General features: G+C 36.7%; 3 protein-coding genes across 3 annotated transcripts; 2 read left to right on the plus strand and 1 right to left on the minus strand.

The window, feature by feature from the left end:
* The first annotated feature begins 1,319 nt into the window (after positions 1–1,319).
* LOC138337527 (uncharacterized) lies at positions 1,320–1,691 on the plus strand. The gene has a single exon (XM_069287442.1). It carries the CDS (start codon positions 1,320–1,322, stop codon positions 1,689–1,691), a length of 372 nt encoding a protein of 123 aa, XP_069143543.1.
* Positions 1,692–7,313: 5,622 nt separating this feature from the next.
* Positions 7,314–15,038, plus strand: LOC101267251 (kinesin-like protein NACK2). The gene is made up of 15 exons (XM_010325676.4): positions 7,314–7,451; positions 7,852–8,141; positions 8,225–8,314; positions 8,409–8,509; positions 8,600–8,713; positions 8,805–8,886; positions 9,042–9,109; positions 9,796–9,855; positions 9,943–10,067; positions 10,308–10,506; positions 12,218–12,355; positions 12,971–13,060; positions 13,165–14,079; positions 14,216–14,520; positions 14,605–15,038. Exons 2-15 carry the CDS (start codon positions 7,877–7,879, stop codon positions 14,933–14,935), a joined length of 2,883 nt encoding a protein of 960 aa, XP_010323978.1. The 5' UTR covers positions 7,314–7,451; positions 7,852–7,876; the 3' UTR covers positions 14,936–15,038.
* Positions 15,039–20,233: 5,195 nt separating this feature from the next.
* Positions 20,234–21,695, minus strand: LOC138337528 (uncharacterized). Its single transcript, XM_069287443.1, has 3 exons — positions 21,598–21,695; positions 20,853–21,272; positions 20,234–20,696 (listed from the first exon to the last, which is right to left on the minus strand). Exons 1-3 carry the CDS (start codon positions 21,693–21,695, stop codon positions 20,234–20,236), a joined length of 981 nt encoding a protein of 326 aa, XP_069143544.1.
* Between the last annotated feature and the right edge of the window lie 1,927 nt (positions 21,696–23,622).

Here is a 23,622-nt window from a genome sequence, read left to right on the forward strand (position 1 = left end):
AAACCCTAGGAGAAAAAGCACAAACACGAAATAAGGGACAAAGAATTAATATTTTATTAAATCAGTTGATAAACTACGAAATGAAGTTGAAAATACACAATAAAATTGTTCCATGATCACTAGAAATGCATTGCAAATGGAGAAGGGGATGAAAAGGAGAAAAATAATTTTTTTTTTGGTCTTTTACGTCAAGAAAATGGGGGAAAACAAGAATTGGGAGTTGAAAAGGTGGGGGACCCAATAATGTTGGACTAATTATTTGGTTTATGTGTTGAGGTTCAGCACTTAGGGTTATAGAAAATAGAAAAATATAAAGTTCAGGTGGATAATATGACACCCGTAAAATTCAAGTGTGTAGTTCAAATTTCGGGTATATGTTGGGGGAGGGGGTTTAGACCATTTTCCCTATATAATAGGAAAAAATCTTGATTACCCCAAAACTTTATGATATACCCTCTGTTTAAAAAAGAACTCATGTATATACCCCTATCATCATAGAAATGACTCATATATGTCCTATTACTTAACAGATTAAGTTTTAATAATTGACTCATATATGTCCTATTACTTAACAGATTAAGTTTTAATAATTAAATAATCACTTTCTTACTTTAATTTAAGAAAATGTCCCACCTTCCACCAGACTCACCCGACCCAATTGAAAATAATAAAAACCCACCCGCTCAAATTAACTTCACCCATTCTATTTCATTGTTACCACCTCAACAGAAACAAAAACAAATTTTACCAAATTGTGTTTTCTATTTTTATCCGGTTCCCTCTGATAAAACTAGCTTAATTGGTGTGAATTAGTTATCAATCAATTTGTTAGTTAGTTAGTTAGCCATTATTCAACTTTCAAGTAGTTAGTTGTAGTTGGTTATAGTTAGTTAGTGCTCACATGTTTTGTATTTTTTGATTTGTTAAACTACTCATTGATGTGTATATATACACATCCAAATGTACTGCTTTATCTACAATTTTTCAATATAGAAAAGTTCTCTTCTCCCTTCTTCATACTGCCAGAAGCTCAACCTCCACCAATGGAGGTATGAGACTACTTTCCAGCTTAGATTACTGGTTCAAATCAGCTTGCATTGCTGATTTTATCATGGTATCAGAGCGAGGTTACTCATACTAAATCCTTTTGATCTAATTGATCGATCGACTCACTGATCATTTTTGTTTGATTTTTTGATCTGATCTGTTCTTCTCTTCTGTTCTCTTTTGCCTTCATTTGTTCTCTGTTTTTTTTATTTGGTTACTTGCTTGTTGATAATTCATAGATTTTCCATTTGTTGAATATCAATTCATTCTCCATGGGTGATACTTCTCCTGATGTGAATACTAGTAACTCCGTAAAACGACCAGATTTTAGTAGTCCTTTCTATCTACATCCTTCTGAAAATGCTGTTTCTACTTTGGTTCCTATGGTGTTTGATGGAACTGGTTACAGATTATGGAGAAAAGCAGCTCTTAGAGCATTGTCCGTTAAGAATAAGACTGGATTCATCAATGGTAAGATTGTGAAGCCAAGCTTTACAGATCCATCATTCATGCAATGGGAGAGATGTGATGATATGGTGACATCTTGGGTTCTAAACTCCCTCTCCCCAGAGCTAGGTTATAGCCTACAATATGTTAACAATGCTAAGGAATTGTGGGAGGAATTGGAGGATAGATATGATTAGACTAATGGATGCAAACTATACCAGTTGCAGAAGGAAATAAATGATTTGATGCAAGGCACTCTAGACATCACTGGTTATTATACAAAGATGAAGAAATTGTGGGAGGAAATGAGTGCAATTGATGTGAATTCGCAATGTAGTTGTGTGTGTACTTGTGGAGGAAAGGTAAAATTGTACAAGGCTGAACAGGACAGAAGGCTTATACACTTCTTGATGGGTTTAAATGAGATGTACACTGCTATACGAGGGAACATCCTAATGATGTCTACCTTGCATACAATGGCACAGGCATTTGCTATACTGTCACAGGAAGAGAGGCAAAGAGAAATGAAGCCTTTAAATCACATGGCTTTGGAGTCTACTTCACTTAATGCATATATGTTGTCTCAAAACAATTCAACAAACTCCAGTTCTTATAGAGGAAACACAGGTAGGGGAAATGGAAGTTACAATAACACTGGCAGTTCTAACAATATCAATGCTGGGAATTTCAACAACAATAATACCTATAGGGGAAACTCTAATGCTGGTAGTAGATCAAATACATTTTATGAGTATTGCAAACGAACTGGACATGTCAAGGATAGATGCTACAAACTTCATGGTTATCCAACCAATACAAGAAATCCAAGAGGAAGAGGAAGAGGATCTGCAGCTAATGTACATACCTCTGAGGGTGATAGTTACAAGTGCGAAGAGAGTTTTGAGCAGGGAAAGCAAATGCCAGTGAATCTATCAAAGAGTCAATATGAACAATTGCTCAACTTTCTTGGAAATGAGTCTGAATATTCAAACAATGTGTCAAGTGGAGCTGCAACCCTAGCAGGTATACTTGCTTGTCATTCTTCCATAAGTAAGATAAGTGATATGTCATGTAAATGTGAAAGGTTAACTGCTGATTCTTGGATCATTGATTCAGGAGCATCTCACCATATAACCTACACAAAACACAACCTCACAAACCTTAAGCCTGTATCTTATCCCTTCTTAATCACCTTACCAAATGGATACAAGGTTAAAGTGACTGAAATTGGTGATGTGTGTTTGAATTCAACATTAACTCTGTATAAAGTATTGTATATACCTAGCTTCAAGTTCAATCTAATATCAGTTTACTGTTTAGCTAATCAACTCAAAGGGATGGTCAATTTTAACAATAGTTCTTGTTTACTGCAGGGCCCTTCTCTGAAGAGCCCTCTGGCACTTGGTAAAGCAAGGAGTGGTTTGTATCTCTTTTGTTCAAAGTGTCACATTCCATCTGTAAATGATGATACTGGCTCCCAACAAAAGTTTCAATCTGTTTCTCTTATGAACTGTAAAGCACCATCACTTCCTAATGCAAAATACTCTCATATATTCAATAAAAAGGTCTGTTCCACTGATAAGATTTCTAACTCAGCTGCTCACTTTTCTTTCAATCAAGACAGTGAATTCTTATGTCATGCTAGATTAGGACATATGTACCATTTGTGAAAATGAAGGACATATCTACCATTCCTCTAAAATTCTCTAACAAACAACCTTTCACTTGTACAATTTGTCCAATGGCTAGACAAACCAGACTGCCATTTCCAGAAAGTGTTAGTACAACCAGTTCAATATTTGAGTTGCTACATGTTGATTTGTGGGGACCCTATAATGTACCAACACATGATGGACATCAATATTTCTTAACTATGGTAGATGATTACAGTAGAGCTACTTGGACACAACTTATTAGGTGTAAAAGCAATGCTTTTTGTACTATAAAAGCTTCTATGTCCTTAATAGAAAATCAATTTCACACTAGATTGAAAACTATCAGGTCTGATAATGGCTTAGAATTTTCTAGTACTGAGGCAACATGTTTCTTCCAAGAAAAAGGCATAGTACACCAGAAATCTTGTCCCTACACACCACAACAAAATGGGGTGGTAGAGAGGAAACACAAGTATCTTCTTGAGACAGCAAGGGCACTGTTATTTCAATCAAAAATTCCTGTGAGGTATTAGGGAGAGTGTGTATTAACTGCCACTTATTTGATTAATAGATTACCTACTAAACTACTTCAAGGGAAGTCTCCATATGAGTTGTTATATCAGAAGAAGCCTTTTTATTCAAATCTTAGAAACTTTGGATGTCTTTGTTTTCCAACTACTTTAAAAACTCATAAAGATAAGTTTGAGCCTAGAACTGTACCTCACATTTTTGTTGGATATCCCTTTAACACAAAAGGGTACAAGGTCTTAAACTTGGCTACCAAGAGAATTCATGTGTCTAGAGATGTTTCTTTTTATGAAAATATTCTTCCTTTTGTCATTACTTCTGCTGGTTCTAGTTTTGATTCTATACTGCAATGTCTTGTTCATCACTCTGATAAGTTGCCTTGCATGTCTAGTAAAACAAATACTTTTATTGATGATGATATGTTGAGTCAACACACACTGGATGAAGTCACTTGTGATCAAGTTTCCATACCTGAAAATATACCTATGACTGAATCAACAACACCTTCTACTGAACTAAACATACCTGTCACAGCACCTACTGAACCAAATGCATCTGTTCTCACACCTAGAAGGACAACTAGATCTTGTCATCCTCCAAGCTACTTAAAAGACTACAACTACTCATTACCTAAGCTACATTCTTCTTCACATACAAATAACATTTCTGATTCTCAACATTCATTCACATCTTTCACAAATCATCCTGACCACATATGCTTCTCTACATTGTGTTCTGAAAGTCAGCAGTTGATCCATAGTGTTTCACATGACATTGAGCCTACATCTTATGAAGAGGCAAGCTTGAATCCAGCCTGGCAAGCAGCAATGAAACAAGAGTTTGATGCACTGCATACTAACAATACTTGGGAGCTAGTTAAGGTGCCAAAAGAAAAGAATATTATTGGATGTAAATGGGTGTATAAGATTAAACATAAGGCAGATGGGAGCATAGAAAGGTTCAAAGCTAGACTAGTGGTAAAAGGATACACTCAACAAGCAGGGATAGACTACAATGAAACCTTCTTACCTGTGGTAAAGATGACTACAGTCAGAACACTAATCTCATTAGCAGTTAAGAAGAGCTGGGATTTGTACCAATTGGATGTAAATAATGTTTTCCTACATGGTGACTTGAATGAAGAAATGTACATGGCTTCACCTCCAGGACTGGTAGTGGACAGTAGTGATATGGTATGCAAATTGAAGAAGTCTTTATATGGTATAAAACAAGCCAGTAGACAGTGGTATGAGAAGCTAGCTGATAGTCTTTGTTCAAAGGGTTATGTTCATTCAGACAGTGATTACTCACTATTTTACAAGAAAAATGGTCACTCCTTAGTATTTGTAGCTGTATATGTTGATGACATTATCATGACTGGTACTGATAAGAAGGAGATTGAATATTTGAAACTCTTCTTGCATGAGAAATTCAGAATAAAAGACTTAGGAAGGTTGCATTATTTTCTTGGATTAGAGATACTGTACAGGCAGGATGGTGTCCTTATTTCACAGAGGAAGTTTACCCTTGATCTCTTGAAGGAATTTGAGTCTATAAACTACAAATCTACCACTTCACCATTGGATCCTACTGAGAAGCTAAGGCTCACAGAAGGGAAGTTACTACAGGATCCTACTTACTACAGAAAATTAGTAGGCAAACTGAATTTTCTTGCTAATACAAGAATGGATATAGCATATAGTGTCCAGCATCTCAGTCAATTCATGCAATCTCCTAGAGAACCTCATTTAAAGGCAGCTTACCATGTACTCAGATACCTACAACATGATCCTACACTGGGAGTTTTTGTTAGTAATAGACCTGATATCACCATTAGTGCCTACTGTGATTCAGACTGGGCTTCTTGCCTTGATTCAAGGAAGTCAGTGAGTGGTCATTTGGTTCTCATGGGAGATAGCCCTATCAGTTGGAAGTCAAAGAAGCAACCTACAGTATCATTATCCTCAGCAGAAGCAGAATATGGAGCTATAAGACAGGTAGTAGGAGAAGTGGTGTGGCTAGAAAGATTGCTTGGTGAACTCTCAGTGACAACACCTTTGCCTATACAAGTATTTTGTGACAGCCAAGCAGCAGTACACATTGCTAAGAATCCAGTATTTCATGAACAAACTAAACACATAGAAGTTGATTGTCATTTTGTCAAGACAAAGCTCTAAGAAGGACTGATTACACTCCAACATGTCTCAACAGACTCTCAGCTGGCTGATGTTTTCACTAAGGCATTGACTGGTGTTAAACATTCTAATCTGTTGAACAAGTTGTCTGTGAATAGCTCACTTCCAACTTGAGAGGGGGTGATAAAACTAGCTTAATTAGTGTGAGTTAGTTATCAATCAATTTGTTAGTTAGTTAGTTAGCCATTATTCAACTTTCAAGTAGTTAGTTGTAGTTGGTTATAGTTAGTTAGTGCTCACATGTTTTGTATTTTTTGATTTGTTAAACTACTCATTGATGTGTATATATACACATTCAAATGTACTGCTTTATCTACAATTTTTCAATATAGAAAAGTTCTCTTCTCCCTTCTTCATACTGCCAGAAGCTCAACCTCCATCAATGGAGGTATGAGACTACTTTCCACCTTAGATTGCTGGTTCAAATCAGCTTGCATTGCTGATTTTATCACCCTCTACTTGGTACATTTCTCAAGCAACCTGTTTTTTCTTATCACTCATTGTATGCTTAAATATAGATTATCACTCATTGTATGCTTAAGTTGTAGATTTACGATATACAAGCTTATGTAGTTTTCTTTTAAGATGGATCAATTTATAGACCCTAACAAAGTAAATGTTAAATGTGCAATATATAGGATGCATAACTACATCTCTTATAACAACATTTGATCTTTGCAAACTTTGGTTTGTTAAATGCTTGATAAATAGTTGGGTTATTGTTTTGTAGGCACTTCAATAACTGAGGCAGCTCCGACGAAGAAGGGCACTGTTGCGGCCGCTAAAGCTTCTAAAGAGGAAGTTTGACGTTCTATCTTGATTTTCCCCTCCATTTCACCAATGAATCGAAGTTCAGAGTCTTTGTTTCTCGAATATCATTCGATCTCAGGCTCATCACAAAAATTTTTATTTTTGTTTCTGTTGAGGTGGTAACAATAAAATAGAATGGGTGAATTTAATTTGAGTGGGTGAGTTTTTATTATTTTCAATTGGGTCGAGTGGATCTGGTGAAAGGTGGGACATTTTAAAAGCGATATGACATTTTCTTAAGTTAAGGTAAGAAAATGATTATTTAATTATTAAAAATTAAACTGTTGAGTAAAAAGGCTATATGGGTCATTTCTATAAAGATCAAATCATAAAATTCAAAGGTACATGAGGACTTTTTCCCTATCCTTAGTAAAGAGTGGGTTCATGTACCACATACCTCAAAAGAAAAGGGAAAGACACAAAGAATAAAGAGTAAATTCTCTGGGTTGGGTTGGGTCCAATTGCACATCTCATCAAGCTTGGACAGCATTTAGGAGAAAGTATTTAGGTTCTATATTAATAAAAACAGAAACTTTAGGTACTAAAGTGTAGTAATTTCAAAAACATTTTGCAGGGATGAGCGAAGAGGCTCCAACTTAAATATAAACAAATAAATCAACGGCCTTCAGGTGCGCTAAGTGTACGGAAACGGAAAAAGAAAAAGAAAAAGAATATAATTTTGTTAAGTAGCCGTTACTCTCTCTCAGAATCTCAAAAATACGAACCCTGAAAAATCATCTTTTCCATATTTGATCTCAGTTTTCTCTGAGTAAGTCATTTACATTTCGTTGAAATCGCAAAATTATCGTTTGAAAATCTATTTTTTTTGGGTTTGAGCTTTACTGGTTTAAGTAATCTTTCCATATTTGATTTCACTTTACTTGCCATTTCTTGTTTATTATCTTAAAACAAACGCATAACTTCATCTGGGTTTCGTTTAATTTTTACTTGAAAATTAGATGATAATAACAAAATTGGTTTTTTTTTTCAAGATTAGCTTTTTTTTCTTGTTTAAAATTGTGGGTTTTCTTGAATGCGTTGTTTTGGTGGTTCAAGGAACTTAAGTTGATGGTTTTAGTGACTATCTTGAATTTTAGTTGGGGATTTTGGTGTATGGTTTGATAATTTCATGTTAAGAATGGGTTATTAATTTGATGGTTTTTGAATAGGATGGTATAGAAATAGTTCACAAAGATGGTGATAGGCGTACCAGGAACACCATTGTCGAAGACTGGAAGGACACCTTCTCGTTTTCCAGGTAGTAGAAGGACGATTCCGTCGTCTACTCCAGGAGGTCCAAAGCTTCGCGAAGAGAAAATTCTTGTGACGATACGTGTGAGGCCTCTTAGCCCAAAAGAACAAGCAGCCTATGATCTCATTGCCTGGGATTTCCCTGATCAACAAACTATTGTTTCGAAGAACTTAATTCATGAAAGACACACTGGTCCTTATTCATTTGGTAGGTTGATTAAATGTGAATTACTGGTTGTTGTAAGTTCTGATTTTTGAAAAATCTGCTTACATGGTTTTTTTCTGTGCCAGATAATGTCTTTGACCCAACGTGTTCGACTAGCAAGGTTTATGAACAAGGGGCTAGAGATGTTGCTCTCTCTGCTCTAAATGGGATAAATGGTAGAACTAGAGTACATTTGTTTTAGCTCTTGTATACATCATTTGGTTTATTGTTTGAAAGATTCATTCAGTTATTCTCGTACTTCTTTTGCAGCAACCATATTTGCATATGGACAGACAAGTAGTGGGAAGACATTCACAATGAGGGGAATAACCGAGAGTGCTGTTAATGACATTTATGAGCACATCAAATTTGTAAATCATACTTTCTCCAGAATCTTTTGTTGTTCTATGATTGAGAAATTGAGATGTTGATATCCGGATGCTTTTTTTTCTGCATTTCAGACTACTGAGAGGGACTTTGTGCTGAAATTTTCTGCTTTAGAAATATATAATGAGACAGTAGTAGACCTCTTGAATCGCGAGTCTGGCTCACTTCGCCTATTGGATGATCCAGAGGTACACAAGTGTCTTAGTTTAGGAGTTCAAGTTTCTTAACTAGAATTTCCTTATAAATAAATTTTCCTGAATTTTTTGTTTCTGAATGCAGAAAGGTATTATTGTAGAGAAACTAGTGGAAGAGATTGTAAAGGATGGCCAACATCTGAGAACCTTAATTGGTGCCTGTGAAGGTAAGTTGCATATTTCTTTAATGATACATTATTGCATTCATCTTATAATATCATAGAAGAATGCCGCCTTAGAAACCTCAGTATATATATTTTTGAAGTTCAGGATTTTCCTCTGACCTTGTGGTTAAATACTTGTTACTTGTTACTTGCTGCAGCCCAGAGACAAGTGGGTGAAACTGCTCTAAATGATAAAAGCTCAAGGTCTCATCAGATAATTAAGCTGGTAAAAGATGCTGACCCCTTTTCTACTAAAGTTTAAAAGTATTTGGCATTGTTAAGTTTCTTCTGCACATTTGACATGAGATATCGTATATGGAATAGATGGGGATTCAAGGATTTGTAGGCCAGAAAATTAAAGTTGGACCACTTGGACTATGTAATATATGTTAGTTGGAGGGAGCAAATCTTATCTATCCAATAACTATGTAGACTAAATCCTTAACTCTTAATCCGGATGCCAAGTAGTGAAGTAGATGTGATTGCTGCCTCATTCTATACTGGGACCTACTTCTAAGGTGGCATCCCAGCAGTTCTTATTTTCTTGATTTATATGGAATATCTTTATAGTAATACTAGATGTAGTTGCTGCCTCTTTCTATGCTGGGACCTACTTCTAAGGTGGTATCCCATCAGTTCTTATTTTCGTGATATATATGGAACATATCTTTATAGTAATACTAAATGTCATGTTGGTAATGTTATGACGTATCCATTCAGCTGACATTTTAAGGTTGTATCAGAACAGTTCTTAATTTGGTGATTTATATGGTACTCTTCGTGTACTAATAAACAATGTTGTGTTTGTACTGGTATGATGTATTATGTATGTTACCTCCTTTCATCTATGTTGTTTCTACATGAGTTCTTAGAACCCTGTCCATACAGCTGACATATTTGCTTTTTGTTCAGACCATTGAGAGCAGCATCCGGGAAAACTCAGGGCGTGTGAAATCCTTCTTGGCAACTCTGGTAAGGACCTCTCATTACTGATACGATAATATTTCTGATGTCGTGCTCGTGCATGAAGGCCAATATATGATACTCCTAATACTGCAGAACCTTGTGGATCTTGCTGGAAGTGAGCGTGCTTTGCAAACAAGTGCAGACGGTACAAGGTTAAAGGAAGGAAGCCATATTAACCGGAGCTTGCTGACACTGACCACAGTGATCAGAAAACTAAGGTATTTGAGAACACCATGATCTTCAGTTACTAGAAATTTTTGCAACTTGGAAGAATGGGTGAGCACATTGCTTTCCATTGACACTATTTATATAACCACAACTGTTGTTCTTGTTATTCTGCACAATTCTCATATGCATTAATGGCCTAGAATTCTTGTTACTTGTAAGAACAATCCAGTTGATGATAAATCTCAGTTAATAATAGCCTTGAGACACTACTTGTTGAATTTCATTTGCAGTGGTGGAAAGAGGGGTGGTCATATTCCCTACAGAGATTCAAAATTGACGAGGATATTACAGCCTTCACTTGGCGGAAACTCAAGAACAGCAATTGTTTGCACTATGAGTCCTGCTTTAAGTCATGTGGAACAATCACGCAACACTCTGTGCTTTGCAACAAGTGCCAAAGAAGTCATTACCACTGCGCAAGTAAACATGGTATGCAATTAGTGGTTACTTTGAAAGCTCCAAGTGACTTCTAAAGGAACTGTATCATTTTTCTATTTCCCTCAGTTTTCTTCCCTTTAAAATTAAATATACCAATTGATAACAATATATAAGTTAAGGGGTTGTTTGGCCATGTGCTAGTTATGCGGTGATTATTTATGCGGTGAATAGTAATGTGGAGATTGTTAAACTGTTAATACCGAATAATCTTGTAATGCAGAACTTTATTGTTTAGTTAGTCTTATCCATGTAGTGCTATTATATGTTTTCTTATCACATATACTATCAAGCATAGATTAATATGCAGATTGGCGCACACTTATGTGGTATGAGCAAATGCGCATTTTAATGCTGCCAACCAAATGTTTATTATAAATTATGTGGCACTCATGGTGGAGTACTCTCTCACGGATTCGCTCTATTGGTTTAACTATGTTTTTTTTCCAATTATTATTAATTTTGTCAGATTTAACACTCACTGACTGTCCGTCCACGGATTAGGATGTGGAGGACTCGCATTAGGGTAGAAGGGTAGTAGTAGGTAGTGTAAGTGTTGTCTTGCTTAGGGTGGCTGGTGTTTGCGATGGTACTAGTTGTATTATTGTAATTCTTGTTTTTTTACCAGTATCATGTTGTTTACGGTGTTTAAATTATCACATGATTTTATTGTTGTTTTCGCTACTTTTGCACTGTTCCTTGTTATTGCTGTATTCTCTACATTGTCTGCTTCTTCTTTATACCGGTATTTGTTACACTTGAGCCGAGGGTCCTTCGAAAACAACCTCTGTACCTCTATAAGGTAGCGGTAAGGTCTGCGTACACTCTAACCTCCCTAGACCTCACTTGTGGGATTTCACTTTACCGTCCATGGATTCAGATATTCAATCCCACAATGATTGGAAATATTTGGAACCGGTAGAGCGAGGATTTCCAGTCCTCTATTAATCCATAGATTGGGACTGGTGGAAGCGAGTATTTTCAGTTCTCTGCTACAATCCCAACCCTCTGGAACCGGTAACTGCCAACTGGTGGTGACACGAGAAGTTTCAGTCCTTTGCCCTATGAAGTGAGCTATCCTGGCTATTAATTCCCAATCCAGATTGGAATTGGTTGCACGAGGATTTTCAGTCCTGCCAATCCCCTTGAACAAGATACTTTTTTTTTTCTTCCTGCAAGCTTGGACCGGTTGTGCTTTAGGGTGATTAGTGGTAATTCAGCTCTGAAAAAAATTCCCCGTAGAGCCAGAGAGAGATGAAATTTATAGTCAACCTCTCTGCCTCTCAGATAGCTTTCTTTTTCCTCTACAACTTAAACCATAAGATCCCTGAGTTATTGTTTACGCCTACAAGTTATCTCATAATGTGAATTAAATCCGTAAAATCTATACAACTTCCATAGTGTAGATACCATTCATTGTTTTGTTTAGTCCCTTTATTGCTAATTACATGTACTCTTATTCCATATTCTATTTGGCATAAAATAAATTCACATACTCAAATTCTTTGTATTACTTGATGTGGATATGAACAAATGCAACTTTAATAAGGCCAACCAAATGTTGTATTAAATCGTGCAAATTCCATTTTTTATGCAAGTTAAAGCCTGCATTTTCAAAAAAAAATCAGGGCCCTTAGTCTACTTGGTATTCTACAATCACAGTCATGTTTGACTTCTTCTTTCTTGTTTTCCAATAATTTTCCAGGTTTTTGCTGAGAAGCAATTGCTGAAGCATTTACAAAAGGAAGTTTCCAGACTTGAAGCAGAGCTCCGAAGTCCTGACCTTTCTGCCTCCCCATGTTTCAGATCTCTACTAATGGAGAAAGAGCAGAAAATCCAACAGGTACCACTAATGTTTTTCAGTAGTATTATACTTCCAGCATCATTTTAGAAAGTAGGGGGGGGGGGGGTAGTAGGTTATGCCTGGCTCTTCTAGTATCATAATTTTGTCATAATAAATGAACTTTTTTCTCATTTTCTGAAGTCATTATCTCTGGCAGCAGCCTATTGGTAGTGTACTGCTTCTCATTTTCACATGTGAAGAGTTCCTCGTTTCATTGCACAATCCAGTTGAAAACTCTAGATTGACAGAAGCTTCCTATCTCATTACAGCTTACAATGTCGACTTACAAATACTAGCCATGTTACCCAAGTACTTCATTTTCCTAGATTCACCTGACCAGATGTTGAGATATGAAAACATAGGATGCTTATTGCAGATCCTTCTACGCACGGAAAAAAACTGATAAATTTGCATTTAAACATGCAGATAGACCTCTTCCCAACAATGTAATACATGTTCTCTAAGTGTAAAGTGTCAGTTGTATTTTAGTTCAGAGAGATTTGTATGTTTAAGAAACAGAAAGCAATAGCTTATTAAGGTGGAATTGTCATTATGTTCACTGTTAAACTAATATTTTTACTTAATCTAATATCTTTACTTGTGAATCTTTTGCAGATGGAGGAGGAGATGAATGAGCTGAAACGTCAGCGTGACCTAGCACAATCTCAGCTCGAACTAGAAAGAAGATCAAAGAAAGAGCTCAAGGTACAAAAAAATGTTGAATTTAGACAGAACACCTAACTTCCCATCTTTGTTTGTGGATTTGAGTCTTGATAAGTAAAACTTGTTGGCATATGCTCATTTTTCAGGCTTCAGATCACCATGGACCTTCTCGTCAAGTAGTCAAATGTCTTTCATTTACAACTGAAAATGAAGTAGTTTCCGGATCTCTTTCTACACCCCTGGGAAGAAAAAAGTTACTTGACAGGCAGGCTGCAATTAGGAGGTCTACCAATTCAACCAATCCATCTATGCTGGTGCACGAGATCCGAAAGCTTGAGATGAGACAGAGGCAACTTGGTGATGAAGCAAACCATGCTCTTCAGTTGCTTCACAAAGAGTTTGCATCTCACAGAATTGGCAGCCAAGGGGCCACAGATACCATTGCAAAGTTGTTTGCAGAAATTAAAGAACTGCACAAAATAAGTTCTGTTCCTGAACAAATTGAGATAAAAGATAAAGCCAGCTTGAAAGAAGAGATTGCACGGCTGAGATCGCAGGAAAACAACATTGCATCTTTAGAACAGAAACTTGAAAATGTTCAGAGATCTATAGACGAATTAGTCACGCATCTTCCAAGTTGTCAGGAATCTGTTGATTTGAGGACTCCAAAAAAGAAAAAGGTGCTTCCTTTTAACTTGAGTAACACCAGTAACATTCCAAATATAATTCGATCACCATGTTCTCCTATGTCTCCTTCGTCCTGCAACATCGTGGAGGGTGAGATTGAGAACAGAGCACCAGAATTCACCAATGTTGGATCTGCTGGTGATTCATTTTGTAGCCAAAAAAGCACTCCAATTAGAAGAACGGACAGTAACTGTATCTCATCGAGGGAGGGTACTCCTGGATCAAGGCAGTCAAACTCTGTTAACATGAAGAAGATGCAAAAGATGTTTAAAAAAGCAGCTGAAGAAAACATCAGGAGTATTAAAGCTTATGTTACTGAGCTGAAAGAAAGGGTGGCTAAGTTACAGTACCAAAAGCAGCTGCTTGTTTGCCAGGTTAAGATTTATCTTCACTCTCCTTGTGGCCTTTTTTTTTACAAGATATGCTACCTCCGGTTCCTTGCAATTTCCTTTTGTTTCGATAAATCAAGAATATCATTTGGACTAATTGTTGCGCGACGGGTAAAACCAGGTGCTGGAGTTGGAAGCAAATGAAGCTGCAACTGATGAAGCTGATATAACCGAACAATCTCCATTGTCATGGCACTTGGTGTTTGAGGACCAAAGACAGCAAATTATAATGTTGTGGCATTTGTGTCATGTGTCTTTAGTGCACCGCACTCAATTTTACATGTTATTTAAAGGGGATCCATCAGATCAGATATACATGGAAGTTGAGCTTAGGAGGTTGACATGGTTAGACCAACACTTAGCAGGGCTTGGTAATGCTAGTCCTGCTCTTTTGGGTGATGACCCTGCTGGCTATGTCTCATCAAGGTATAATTTATTCTTTCAAGGTTTATTTGAACTTTTCCAAGGCATTTAGTAATTTTTACCAACTCTTGGCTTTTGAATATACAGTATTAAGGCACTGAAGCAGGAAAGGGAATATCTAGCTAAAAGGGTGAGTTCGAAGCTAAATGCAGAAGAAAGGGAAATGCTGTACATGAAATGGGACATTCCACCAGAAGGAAAACAGAAGAGACGGTTACAGCTTGTGAATAAACTCTGGTCAGATCCTCTTAACATGCAAAATGCACGCGAAAGTGCTGAAGTAGTCGCGAAGCTTGTTGGATTCTGCGAAACAGGAGAACATGTCTCAAAGGAGATGTTTCAGCTCAATTTTGTTTCCCCGTCCGACAAAAAAACATGGCTAGGTTGGAATCTGATATCAAACTTATTACACTTGTAGTTTCAAATATCAAGTCAATGTAGATTTTGGCATCCTGTACAGTTTCTTGCAAATGCGTCCAGCATTTTTGCTTCTAGCAAACACACATCTTACTAGAATTTTAGCAGAGAGGGTTTACTGAATTTTTTCAAGAAAAACTAAAAAATAACATTCATGGAAGACATAAAACGTGATGCAAATGCTTTTGACATATATTGGTTTGGCTACGAGTGGCAAATGCTTTGCGGGTCGAGTCGAATATGAGAATCGAAAATGAGTTAAACTAAAATGCGTAAAATACTCAACTAGATTCATATTTTGAATGGTTAAAATTGAGTTATTCATTTAAATGGTTACGCCTTCTTAAGGCAGGTGAAGAGTTGTCCGTCTTGTGGTACGATCCTATCTACACTTAGTTATATGAACTCTCTCCAAAATCGGTGCTTAAAACTACTCAAATATATAATTGTATGCTCCTGTAAAATTCTCACGGAGTTGAGATAATTACTCAAAATGATATCTTTAAGAGGTAATTGAACTGTACTCAATCTTTTTGAAATACTCTAAAAACTCTTGAAACTTTTCTATCCCATGTGAAAAATAAGACTTTTTCAAGGGGTAGCTGAACTTATCTTTATCTGGCTGAAATGCGTTTGAAAATTATTTATGATCTTCTTAAAAATAGTAATAATTCTTTTGTCAGAGTAAATAGTGCTTCTATAGAACCATTTGTATTTTCTTAAACTTTTCTCGAAAGATACTTTAAAATATTCTTTAACTCAGTTTAAAATTCCAAAACCAATGCATGAAAATAAATGCATAGACTTTCAATAGAAATCTCATCAACTAGGATTCATCTGAAATATAAGTATGAGCAATAACTCAAATGTGTCAATGTATATAATATTGCAATCTCTTAATATAAAAATTTAGAATTAGGAATAAGAACATTACTTGTATCAAGAATTTCATAAAATTAAGAGCAGAATCCTAGATTGAACTTTCTACTGACTGAATTGAGATATAGGGCGTGAAGACGAATTTAGTTCAATACTATGATTAGCCTAACATACGTGGAAGAATAAATTTCTTAAAGAAGTTTAATGAATTACTTGATTAGAAGCCTTGAAACCCTAATTTTTGTCTCTCATGCGGGTTTTTTTTTGAGTTGCGGAGTTGAGAGCGTAAAATTAAAAGAAAATTGAGTACTTGGTGGAATATATTCTCCTAATTAGGAGTGTCAAAAGAACATGAAAAATTGACCGAACGAATCGAACCTAACCGATTTATACAATTTTTAAAGAAAATCGTGGACTTTTATTTATGTGTATAACCATCCCGAATATTGGGATTATTTTTTTAATTTATGGAAAAAATCCTGAACCGAATAACCTTACATGTATGCAAATATATTTTATTATCAAAAATATATTAAATTTAATATATAAATTTATTTTATAATAATTTTCAAATATAAATATAACTTGCGTCCTAGGCCTCTGGTGACTAGACAACTTTGGGCCTTTATTTTTTAATTAGCTTTTACTTAATTAGATCTAAAATTAAAAGATAATGTAATACACAACAAGATTTTACATTCTTGTCCTTTTGGTGAAAAAAAGTGTTTTTTCAAGAACATATTGTGAAAGAAATATATTAATGGTAGTATATTTTGAGGTGATATTTTAAAAGTAAAAAGATCGAAAATTAACCAAAACGTATTGATGCCAAAGAGATGATAAAACTAACTGATAACCTTCACTTACGATCAGACCTACGGACCGTAGACCGAATGACGATCCGTGCTGGTCATCCTTAGTTAATGTAGAGGCTGGGTAATAGGAGTCTTTATACATGAACACAGACCACAGACCGTTGGTCGAGACTTAGTCGATTTTCTGAGCTGAGGTTTTTAGGGGGCTATAGTGGTGAACCACGGACCCATAGTATGGGTCGTAGATCAGACTACAGTCCGTATATAATGACTGTAGATTGCACCTGCAATTTTTGAAAATCTAATTTTCTATCTGTTTTGGATATGGAATGTTATATTATCTCACTCTTGGGAACATTCGTCCTTGCATGATGGGTAAACTAGCTGAAATAGAGGGAAAGAGTTGCAATCCCTACCACTAAACACTGAGAACTGAGTTTCTGACTGAATTGAGTTCCAAGAACATGCAACTATACTGAAAATGCAAGTACAAACTGAGGGAACATGATTCTAAGGTTGAATTCACGCATGAGTGACTGAAAACTGAAGAGAAATTATTATCTCAAGCTGAAGTGGAATCAGAATGAAAGAGGTGAGGATACTCGACTTTCATGGCTGCTTTTGCTTCTCAACTAGCTCCCTCTACGGACTGACTCCTCCACAAAACCTTGACTAAAGCGACTTCGTTGTTCCTCAACCATCTAACCTGATGATCAAGAATCTCAACAGGTACATCCTCATAAGAAAGACTATCTTTCACAGCCACACTATCTAATAGCACCACAGAAGCTGGATCACCCACACACTTCTTCAAAAGTGAGATATGGAAAATCGGATGCATACTGCTAATTTTGTTGGAAACTCTAACTCATATGCCACTTTGACAACCCTTTTCAAGATCTTGTAAGGACCTACACATCTAGGACTGGGCTTCCCTTTCTTGCCAAATCTCATCACCCTTCATAGGTGACACTTTCAGGAAAATCCAATCATCAACTTGTAACTCTAGTTCCATTCTCCTTACATCTGCATAAGATTTCTGACGACTTTGGACTTTCTTAACTCTATATCTAATGAGTTGCACTTTCTCTATATCATAAAGGACTGAATCTGGTCATATCAAAGTTGTTTCACCTACTTCAAACCAACCAACATGAGATCTATAAGGGGTCATCTGAATGCTGGAATGGTAGCTATTGTTGTAAAAAAACTCAATAAGAGGAAGGTAATCATCTTAACTATCGATCACACAAGCTCTCAGAATATCCTCTAGGGTCTGAATGGTACGCTCGGCGTGTCTATACGTATGTGGATGAAATGTTGTGCTAATGTTAACCTGAATACCAAGACCCTTCTGAAATGACTTCCAGAAATGAGAGATAAACTGAGGACCTCTATCTGAGATGATAGACAAAGGAACCATATGCAACCTCAAAATTTCATTAATGTAAAGCTTGGCATAGTCCTCCACCGAATTTGTAGTCTTAACCGCCAAAAAGTGAGAAAACTTAGTCATCATGTCAACTATCACCCAAATGGAGTTATGATGTCTACGAGTATAAGGTAACCCTGTGATGAAATCCATATTGATCACTTCCCACTTTCAAGTAGGAATGTCGATCTCTTGGGTCATACTCCCTGTTTTCTGAGTTCTACCTTGACTTGATGGTAGTTGGGGCACTTACTCAAAAAATATGATATATCCCTCTTTATGTCATTCCACCAATAGACTACCCGCAGATGCGATATATCTTAGTGACACCTGGATGTATTGAATATCTTGAATTATGGGTTTCTTCAGGAATATGTTGTCTCAACTCATCCACATCATGAACACACAATTACATTGGTAGCGAAGTACACTATCTCTTTTTTGAGAGAAATCATTTACTCTCTGATTGTGGACTGCACCCTTAAGTTCAAACAAGATTGAATCACTGTCTTGTTTTTTGTTAACCTCCACTCTAAAGAAGATTCTGCCTATTCTAAAGTGTTACACTATTGCCTGTGAACATCCTTCACTAGTTCCTTGCTTACTTCCTCAACATGGGCTACACTACCATATATAATTTGCTAAGAGCATCTGCCACTACATTTGTCTTACCATGATGGTAATGCACACTCATATCATAATCCTTAAGGAACTCAAGTTATCTCCTCTGGCGAAGATTCAACTCTTTCTAGGTGAACACATATTGAAGGCTCTTATAGTCATTGAACACATCTACATGAACATCATACAAGTAGTGTCTCCATATCTTGAGTACAAACACGATTTCTGCAAGCTCAAGGTCATGAGTTGGATAGTTCTTCTCATGCACTTTAAGCTGCCTAGAAGCATAAGTTATAACCTTATCTTGTTGCATCAACACATAACCTAGGCCAACTTTAGATGCATCGCAATATATCACATAACCATCTGAACCCTCTGGTAGAGTCAACACAAGAGTTATAGTCAATCTAGTTTCAATTCTACAAAGTTTTTCTCACAATCATTTGACCATTGAAACTTGATCATCTTTTGAGTCAACCTAGTCAATGGTGAGGCTACAAATGAAAATCCTTCCACAAACCTTCTGTAATAACCTGCTAGACCTAAGAAGATTTTGATATCTGTAGCAGAGGTAGGTCTGGGATATTGTTTCATTGCTTCTATCTTCTGCGAATTCACTCAGATACCCTTGCTAGATACAATGTGACCAGGAAAGTAACGGATTGCAACCAGAACTCACATTTGCTAAACTTAGTGAATAATTGGCGATCTTTAAGAGTGAAGAGCAACTCTCAAATGATTCTCATGTTCTTCCTCATTCCTAGAGTAAATGAGGATATCATCAATAAAAATGATAACGAACAAGTCCAAGTACTATTTGAACACTCTGTGCATCAAATCCATGAAAGTTGCACGAGCATTAGTTAGTCCAAACGACATAACTACAAATTCATAATGATCATATAGAGCTCTGAAGTCTATTTTTGGAATCTCACTATCTCAGACTCTAAGTTGATGATAACCTGATCCGAGGTCTGTCTTTGAGAAATGACTAGCACCCTGAAGTTGGTCAAACAAGTCATCAATCTTGGGGATGGGATACTTATTCTTGATTGTGACCTTGTTCAACTGTATATAGTCAATGTTTATTCCGAGAGAACAATATTTCTTCTTTACGAACAACACTGGTGCACCCTATGGCAAAATACTAGTTCTGATGAAGATCTAATCTAGAAGGTCTTTCAACTGCTTTTTCAATTCCTTAAGCTCAACTGGATCCATTCTGTAAGGAGGAATAAAATTAGGCTGGGTATCAGGAAGGAGATCAATTTCAAAGTCGATTTCCCTTTTTTGGAAGGGACTCTGGGTAACACTTTTGAAAACTTACATACTACTTGAACTGACTCAAGAGTTGAGGTTTCAAAGTTAGAATCCTTGACCCGAACTAGATGATAGAGATAACCCTTAGAGATCATTTTTCAAGCCTTAAGTTAAGAAATGAATCGACCCATAGGCACTAAGCTACTACCTTCCACTCTAAGAATGGTTCATTTAGAAACTGAAAACGAACAATCCTAGTTCTACAATCGACTGAGGCATAATAGGAATGTAATCAATCCATGCCTAAAATGACATTGAAGTCTACCATTTCTAACTCTACAAGATCTGCTGAGGTGACTTTCTGAGAGACTGTGACAGGGCAATTTATGTATAACCGTTTAGCTATAATTGGGTCACCAACTGGAGTAGAGATTGAGAAAGGTTCTGAAAGAGTTTCTAGATTAACACTGAATTGGACTGCTATGTAAGGAGTTACAATTGAGAGAGTAGCCTCTGGATCTAATAATGCATAAACATCAAGGTCAAAGACTTGTAACATACAAATGACTACATCAGGAAAACCTTTCTGATCCTGGCGAGCCTGAAGAGCATACAACCTATTTTGGGGTTGACCGCCACCTGTACCAGATGAGTTACCCTGCTGAATCAGGCAACTTGTTGGTGGTGCTGAAGTTGTAGACTGAGCTCTATCAATACTACCTCTTTTACCCTGTCTAGAAGGACAATCCCTCAACCTGTGACCAGACTGACCGCATCCAAAGCATCTTTATTTTCCTGTGAGACACTCGTCCGGATGTTTCTTACCATACTTAAGGCAAGTGGGAAAAGTCTTCGTGCCTAAAACACTTCCCTGAGACTTGGAGCATGTTGCCTTAACCTTTTGATCATACTTGTTTTTGGAAAATGGAACACTAGCTGACGAAGGGACTAGGGTCGAAGACTTCTGCTGAAATTGCGAGCGATTTCTACCACTCGACTTCTGCTGAGAGTAGTCATAGTTCCTAGTCCTAGCCTTCTTATTCTCCTTGGACTGTTCCCTAAGCTTATCACCCTCAACCTGTTGAGCATGAGTCATAAGCCTAGAGATGTTCATGTCTCCTAGTAACATAGCATTTCTGCACTCTGTTTTCACCAAATATGATATTCCATACAAGAACTTATTCATATGATCCCTAGAGTCAGCAACCATGTGAGGAGCATACCTGGAGAGTTGTTTAAACTTGAGCCCATACTCTTGGACTATCATGTTACCCTTCCTTAAGCTCATGAATTCCTGGGCCTTTGCTTCTCTCAACTGTATTGGGAAAAACCTATCAAAAAAGGTCTCACTAAAGCAATCTCAAGTAATAGAAGCTGCATCTGTACCCCTATTTTCCTTCCACTGAGTGTACTAGATACGAGCAACATCTTTCAGCTGGTATGATGCCAACTCAACTCAATCATTCCCAGTGACCTGCATCACCTCAAAGATCTTCTTGATCTCATCTAAGAAATTCTGGGGATCATCATTAGTTTACGATCCTAAGAACTCGGGCGGATTCATCTTAATAAAGTCACAGACCCTTGCTGGATCCACCATTAGCATTCACAGAAGCTTGAACCCGATTGATCTAGTTGGCCACACTACGAGCCAACATTTGAATGTCGTTATTGAACTCAACATAAGAGACTTCCTGATCTAGGACTGGAGGAGCTGCGTTGGCAATCCTAGCATTAACTCTACGATGAGGCATGATCTAAAACGTAGAACGTCGAGTTAGAATGGAATTAGATCATACCTTATGCACAATAAGAGTAATAAGAAAGTAAAGTTTTTCCTAAAACACTCCATATCCTCCCTCTTATTAGATGTGGTGCACTTCACACTAATGAAAAGGACTCTACTTGCGACTTCTCAAACATCCTAGGATACTTAAACCTAGTGCTCTGATATCAAGTTTGTCATGCCTCAAGCTACCCTCAAGACGCAGACACGGAAAAAGGACTTAGGACCACAAGTGATCCTAAGATAACCCTGCTAGCATGATCATGAGCATACTAAAGATAATAAACTAGTGCAGAACCTGAATAATAAATCAATGAAAAGATAGGGAATACCCATATACTATAACTGAGATAAATGAAATACTGATGAGTTAAATACAAATAAGTGATTAACTCAACAGTAAGATGAATCTAACGATGTCTGAAAATAGCCTCTAACTAACTAGAAATGCTTAGACAAACCCCAACTAAGTCTAGCAAAACTGAAATTAAAGGACTAAAAATACTGAAAAGAAACTCATGATTGTTGTCCTCGGAGAATGAGGAATCATTACTGATTCAACTGAATTAGAGATTGGGAACCGATCTAAGCGTGATTTGGATGCTGAGAAGCTGAACATACATCACGAGAAGATGTAACACATGTATGCGTCAGTACTTGAAAGGTACTGAGCATGCAGGATAGAGTAAAGTTGAAATAACACATAACTGAACAAGGAATAAAGCAATGATATAATCTGAACGTGATATACTAAATGCTGAGATAATTGAATATAGTGACCAATTTGTAGCATGTTGGAACTGAATACTAGATATATTGATAAATGGTCAATGCAATGGAATTTGTCTAAACTTTGGGAGCTACTAATAACCGATAATAAAACCACATGAGCTAAATGTGAAATCCGATGTATACGCCCCATCGAGAGGACCCAATATACCCTGTAAGAAGTATAAATGTATGCTGGCATGATCACTAAACTGATACCCACAGAGGGGACTTACAACCTACTTGGCTAGTAGTTCTGGGATTATTTGGGCATGATAAACCCTAGTCCAAATCGGTATTATGTTACTCCCAATGAATTTAGTGGTTAACTGATTATGACTAAGTTTTTGTAAATACTAGATGACTCAAACTGAACATGCAGACTGAGAATACAACAATTAATCTGATAATGATGCATTAATAACTGAGGCTGATATATCTGAAGTAACTGAAATATTTGACCTAGCATGTGTAATTCAAGAACTAAAGAAATACATAGCTAGGTTCTGAAATTCATGCAATAACTAAGTAATAACATGGTAATCTGATTTGGAACATATAACTAAATAATTCATGATAATCTAATGAAGTTCTAGAAACCGTAGGTCTAATCACGATAAGGGAATCAAGAATTTGACTAATATTTGGGGATCTAATGGGTGAAAGAAACCCACTAGTGAGATTTCCATGGAGAAATCTTTAGATTTCGGGGTTGGAACTGATGGAACCTTGTTGCGCTCTTGAACCAGGGTTCTTGACCTTTTTATCCTCTCTCGCTTCTAATTTTCTAAGTTTTTGATTAATGATTTGACTTAGGGTAGGTTTTAGTTATGTTTTTAGGTTTTAAACTGACTAAAATCTCATGATTTATGGTTTAAACGACGTACCTTAGGGGTCCAATGAAGTAGAAAAAACCAAAAGACCCTTGAATTAATTTTTGTCAGAGCAATCGACGGATTGGATTGACGGTCCGTCATTCAATCAATGATTCGTCATTTGATTCTGTTCGACACGCCTTCACTAAAATGGGCATAACTTTTTACTCGGAGGTTGTATTTTAGCAAACTCGGCTGTGTTGAAAAGCGGATTCATTTATCTATCATATCATAGGTCATAGGACACCTAAT

Source organism: Solanum lycopersicum, chromosome 7, assembly GCF_036512215.1.
Source record: "Solanum lycopersicum chromosome 7, SLM_r2.1".
NCBI lineage: Eukaryota > Viridiplantae > Streptophyta > Magnoliopsida > Solanales > Solanaceae > Solanum > Solanum lycopersicum.

Coding starts and splice junctions, on each gene's coding strand:
- LOC138337528 (XM_069287443.1), bottom strand. CDS start 21,695: ATGCCTCATCGTAGAGTTAATGCTAGGATTGCCAACGCAGCTCCTCCA. Junction 21,273..21,597: donor TTCAATAACGACATTCAAAT/GTTGGCTCGTAG, acceptor CTTTTTTGATAG/GTTTTTCCCAATACAGTTGA. Junction 20,697..20,852: donor GTTCCATTTTCCAAAAACAA/GTATGATCAAAA, acceptor GTCTGGTCACAG/GTTGAGGGATTGTCCTTCTA.
- LOC101267251 (XM_010325676.4), top strand. CDS start 7,877: ATGGTGATAGGCGTACCAGGAACACCATTGTCGAAGACTGGAAGGACA. Junction 8,887..9,041: donor CTTAATTGGTGCCTGTGAAG/GTAAGTTGCATA, acceptor TACTTGCTGCAG/CCCAGAGACAAGTGGGTGAA. Junction 13,061..13,164: donor GATCAAAGAAAGAGCTCAAG/GTACAAAAAAAT, acceptor CTCATTTTTCAG/GCTTCAGATCACCATGGACC.
- LOC138337527 (XM_069287442.1), top strand. CDS start 1,320: ATGGGTGATACTTCTCCTGATGTGAATACTAGTAACTCCGTAAAACGA.